The following is a 5,708-nucleotide window of genomic DNA, read 5'->3' as shown; positions in this document are numbered from 1 at the left end:
AACCGTAGTAACCCAGTTTAAAAAATTAAGTTACAACTACTTGTTGTTGAATCCATAAACAAGATCAACTGGTTATATTTGGGTGGCTAGATTTCAGAGATTGAAAATTGTCTATTTCTCCAACTATGTTATGCTATGTTATCATAAAAAAATTCACTAGCTGATGCAGCCTATAATTAGCTTTTCCAGATGTGTTGGTGATTTAAGTCAAGACGAGAAACGAAAACTTAATTGTTAAGAATATTACATCGTTTACTATTTGATTGATTTTTGAGTGCTAAACTCTATGTTGATTGCCCCTTTGCGCAATCGGAATATGAGAGCGTCATTTATTTTTTGTTTCATTACAGAAAATGGATCACGGCTTTGAATCAAGCATTGTTGCCTACAGTATTAGCTGGAAACTAGATATATGGATTAGAGAAATTCATGCTAAGCATTAATCTAGAGATTGGATGTGTGAGTCACTAACTTGACTGTAAAATTGTGATATTTTTGTTCCGTTGCAACGCACGGTCACAATTTACTAGGTATACGTTTTGTCCATTCTGACTTTTACGTTTTCTTGGGGTTCTACGGAAGCACATGGCGAATAAACTTCTTTAAAAAAGGAAAGAACGAATGCGTGGGAGTTGTTCACGCAAGAGAGAAAAGGGGGAGGAGGCGAGAGAAAAGCTGAGAGAGGACGAAGAAATGACATGCGCGCGTGGGCGCTACCACCGTGGCGAAAGCAGCCTGTATCAGAGGCCCCAAGGATCAAATTCGCACTGGCCACACTGATCATCATCACAGTGCAAATTTCTCTCTCTATCCGCCGACAGGATTTACCGCATCTGGTGCCTCGGCCACCTTGGTCCTTGGACTGTTGAGGCAGCAAGCGCAACCAGCCAATGTAAAGGACAGTGCACAGCCGGGCACCTGGGCGGCGGCGGAAGGAGAGGGAGCCATGTCAGAGCTTGCGGCGGGCGCCGTGAGCTCACTGCTGTCCGTCATCCGCAGCGAGGCGCTGCTGCTGGGTGGCGTCCGAGACGACGTGCAGTTTATCAAGGAGGAGATGGAGAGCATGAAGAGCTTCCTGGCGCACCTGGCCAGGTGGGCGCCCCCCGGCGGCGAGCACGACGAGCAGGTGCGCACCTGGATGAACCAGGTGCGGCTGCTCGCCCAAGACTGCAACAACTGCATCGACCTCTACCTGTACCGGGGGAACCCCGACGTCCACCGCGCCAGAGGCGGGCTCCGACGCTACCTCTGGTGGGCCACCTGGTTCCTGCACAAGCTGGTCGCGCAGCACCGCGCCGCGGAGCAGCTGCGCCGGCTCAAGGAGAGGGCACGCGACGTCGGGGAGCGGCGGTTGAGGTATGGCGTGGAGGTCCCGGCCAAGTCAGGGGAGGAGAAATCGACTCCGACGGCTGGGCTAGCAGTCACGGCGGCATCTTCGTCAAGGCGGACTGCTGCGCCGGGCGGCTATGCTGCTGGGGACGGCGACGAGGACGAAGACGGTGACTATCAACCCGTGGGGGCAATGGCGACCACCGGCCAGTCTGGTCGAAGAGCCTTCATTGAGCCACGCACTCTGGACGACTACGCCAAGGCGAAGCTATGGGAGTGGATACATGGAGTTCCTCCCGGCGCCGGCATAACTCTGTCCATAGTGGTTGTGGCACCGTACACACATCAGGACCTCCTCGCTCTTCTACAAGAAATGTGGGTTTTGCCGCCGCCGGCCCTCGTCTACCACCGCATCGTCTTGGTTGACATCCCGGCCGTGCACCCGGACTTTGCGCGGCTACGGCCCAAGGAAGTTCTCTTCTACATTCTGCGCGAGCTCAAGCTTGCCAAATCCCAACCCCAGGAGCAAGAGCAACGCACAGAAGGCCAAGTGGAGGAGAAGGATCTTGACCCCTGGGAAGTCTACATAAGAAGATTGCAAATTTACAGTGAAAAGAAGAAGGCTCTTGCACTTCTTAAAATCAAGGAGAACATCAAAGAGATGAAGGTTTATGAGAAGCTTGACAAGATCAAAAGAGATATTCAAGGTCGAGTGTTGAGGGGCGATAGGCTATCCAAGGGCGACAAGCTGCAGGGGGAGTTTGACCAGCTGGACCTAGACGTGCTCCTTGAGCTGATGCTCCACGCGGCTGTTGATGCGTCTCACTCTCAACAAGGCCAAGGGAAGAAAAAAGACATGCATAGATTACCACCGTGGGACAACAACAACATCATCGTCAAGAAGCTTAAGGAGCATATGGAAGCAGAGGAAAAGGACAAGAAGCTTGAAGAGGAAGACGCAGCAGCCAAGCATATGGGGGTGGAACAAGGAGAAGAAGCCGCAGCCAAGCTTATGGAAGAGGTAGGAGGAGAAGCAACATGCAAGTATATGGAAGAGGGGGGAGGAGAAGTAACCATACTTACGGAGGACGGCAAAGAAGAAGTAACCATACATAGGGAGAAGGGGGAGGAAGAAGGCGGTGGAGGAGAAACAACAAAGCATCGGGAGGAGGGAGGAGGAGAAATAACCATACATGGGGAGGAGGAAGAAGGAGGACAAACATCCAAGCATATGGAGGGGGAAGGAGGAGGAGGAATCAAAAGTGAGCAGGCGTCATGGATTCACCTCGATGAGGCACAATATGCACAGATCTTGCGGAAGCTGTTCCCCAAGAGCAGCAGCGGCAGCAGCAGCAAGCCCCTGCAGGCTCAAGACGGCTCGTTGGGCAAACAAGCTACAAAGACCACAACAAATATATTGGGTGAGGATCAAATCAAACAAATGATCCATGATGCAAAGGAAGACATCTTACGGGAGCTGCATCAAGGCAAAAATGACAATAGTGAAAGGACAGGTGAACCTGGCGTTCCGGATCAAAGCCCGGAAACTATTTCTGAAAAATTCGGCCAGATGATTGACAAAATAAAAGAGGAGTTCAAAGAGCAGCTCAAGATCAAAGGACTCGTGGATGAGATTAAACATAACTTGAATTATGTTCCCAAGTTGAACAATTATGAAGGTCCCTTGTTTATCATCAAAGTTGATGAGCTGATTGATGTTTCCACATGGGAGGATACCAGAAAGGCTATGAGCCTACTAAACTGCAGCACCGACTTAATGATCGTCACCCCCACAAAGGATATCGAGCTGGCTAAAGAGTATTGCTATCCACCGCGGGAACCTATAGACTATTCTCTTGAAGGCCTCTACCATGATACAGTGCTCGAGCTTACTAGCCAGCAGAAGAATGAAGACAACCTCAACCCCCAAATTTTCCGTGATATCTTGTACGAGTGTGAGCCACATGAATTCTGCATGAAGATCTTCACTCATGCTTTGTATGCTAACCCCAAGAGGAGCAATGAGGAGTTACTCAAGCTGCACAGCACCTTGCGGGCTTTGCCAACATCATTCCACAGCATCGCTAAGGTGATGTTCAAGTTCTCTTACAATGATCTGCCGAAAGAATACAAGTCATGCTTGTTGTACCTAGCAATCTTCGCTACGGGGTACAAGATTAGACGGTCAACCTTGATCACGCGGTGGGTTGCCGAAGGGCTGACATCCAAGGAAGATTGGCCCAGTTCTGTGCGTCAGGCCAACCGATGTTTTGACGCACTTGTTGACCGGTGCCTTGTTTATCCCGCTGATATTGGTGCCACGGGAAACGTAAAGAGCTGCGTCATAGGTGATCCAGTTCATGGATTCATTACTGCCATTGCCAGGAAACAACACATGGTGGAGACACGCCTGTCACATCACTTGGCTCGCCACTTCTCCATTTTCAATGAAATCCAACTCCGCAGCTCCGACAAAATTGATAAATTCTTCCAGGGGATCTCTAAATCACCTCGAGTATCCCTGCTCAAGGTGCTAGATCTAGAAGGTTGTCCTTACCTTGTCGGGAAGAACCAGCGGTACCTCAAGGACATCTGCAGCAAGATGTTACTGCTCAAGTATCTGAGCCTAAGGAAAACATGTATTACCCAGCTACCTCGTGAAATCAACAACCTCCGTGAGCTAGAGGTATTGGATATCCGAGAAACTAAGGTGCCTCCACATGCAACAGCAAATATCCTGTTGTTGAAGCTGAAGCGTCTGCTCGCTGGTCACGTTGACCAGAATACAAGCAATTTCGGCTCTAGTGGTCAGATTCCTCGTAGGATCGACAAAATGGTTAACATGGAGGAAAGCAACGCCGGGTGGGTGGGAGATTCTGGGCACTGGCAGAGGACGAAGACCCTGACGACGATCCTGGTCTGCAGCTACCGGAGGTGTCATCGCCATCTCCATCAGACCTCGTATGTGAATCGTTGCAGCTTGGTTATACAGAGGAAGAAGTGGCACAGACTATCGACGTCGTGGTGCCTCCTTCCGATCGCGCATGGTCTGGGCTTGGAGAACTCGCCGAGGACAGGGTCGAAGTACTACGACGGATTGTTCACCGGAGAACATCGGCTTCTGCGATAAGACCGTGGAAAGGACCAATCCCGAAGGTACGATTACCAGCTCTAACTCTTGCGGACTTCATCGATTCATGGAAGGAAGTTCCAGCCAGAAAGAAGAAACATTCAGTGTCCACGGTGCGGCCGCCGGCGACGTCGCCGGTTGGACTGGATCTCGGGATCCGCGAAAGACGGCAATCACGTTTGAAAAAACTGGTTGGTCAAGATGGGCCATCAGGATTCATGAACGGGCCAGTGTCACCTGGGTATTCGGCCCAGCTTGACACGGAGGTTAGCCCTGATAACAAGTTGGATTCCCGATCGGACTCGTTGGTTTCCTATCGCGGTTCACCTCTTCCTGACGAACCGAGAGCTAGGGTTCTTGCCGTATCGGATCGTAAGACACAGCTCCGTCCTGCCTCGCCAGGTTTTCCGTCGATATTGGGGCGAGCACGTCGTGTGCCGGCACTTCGTCCGGCTGCGGCGAACATGGCGGCGCAAGGCTCTGGCCAGCCGCCGGATTCATACGCTAATGCAAAGCAGGCTACTGCAGCGCCACCAGTTTCAACGGAGACGAAGTACCCAGCTTTACAGCCAGATAAGCAGGGTGCTGTTCACATGGACCGTCATGTGCATGCTGGAACACGGGACAACCAGGGGCCTGCTGTAGGGGCTGCTAAGACTGGACAAGGTTCAGGTCCGCATCGAGGAGGAGGCGGGTACCAGGGTCACAAGAGCTTCGGACAGCACTGGAACGATAACTACACCGGTAAAGGAGGTGGTCGCGGGCTGTGGAACACCGGAGGAGGTCCAGGGGGAGGTAATCAGTGGCACCGACCCTTTCAACCTCCGGATGGTAACTTTGTTGAAGGTGCTAGGGGATCAAACTATAGGCAGCGTGGGGGTGGCGGAGTGCGCACCTTTGGGCGGAATAACTTGGTGCCTAAGTGGAAGGAAGTTCCACAAACGACAAATGAGGTGGCTCTAGGTAACACCTCCAGTTCTGCTGCTGCTGAGGACGTTCCACCTAAGACGGCTGAGAACACAGACACAACGCGACCCAATAAGGCAGCTCGCAAGAAGGAAAAATTGACGTGTTACAGATGTGGGGTGCCTGGTCATTTTGTAGTCGACTGCACCACTGCTATTTGCGATATTTGTCAGAAACCTGGGCATGATGCAGCTGCATGTCCACTTCTTTTAGCTCCCAAGCCGGTGATCAATATTTATGGTGTCTGTCAGAGCAGACTTATGTTTTTTGAGACACCAACATC

At 51.4% G+C, this 5,708-nt stretch overlaps 1 protein-coding gene across 1 annotated transcript; it reads left to right on the top strand.

Moving 5' to 3' along the window:
• The first annotated feature begins 364 nt into the window (after positions 1–364).
• LOC123398674 lies at positions 365–4,459 on the top strand. The gene has a single exon (XM_045093125.1). The coding sequence runs from the start codon at positions 947–949 to the stop codon at positions 4,457–4,459; it is 3,513 nt and encodes a 1,170-aa protein (XP_044949060.1). The 5' UTR covers positions 365–946.
• Positions 4,460–5,708: the final 1,249 nt, after the last annotated feature.

This window comes from Hordeum vulgare, chromosome 1H (genome assembly GCF_904849725.1).
Source record: "Hordeum vulgare subsp. vulgare chromosome 1H, MorexV3_pseudomolecules_assembly, whole genome shotgun sequence".
Taxonomy (NCBI): Eukaryota; Viridiplantae; Streptophyta; class Magnoliopsida; order Poales; family Poaceae; genus Hordeum; species Hordeum vulgare.
This window is presented reverse-complemented; position numbering and strand designations above follow the sequence as displayed.

Coding starts and splice junctions, on each gene's coding strand:
- LOC123398674 (XM_045093125.1), top strand. CDS start 947: ATGTCAGAGCTTGCGGCGGGCGCCGTGAGCTCACTGCTGTCCGTCATC.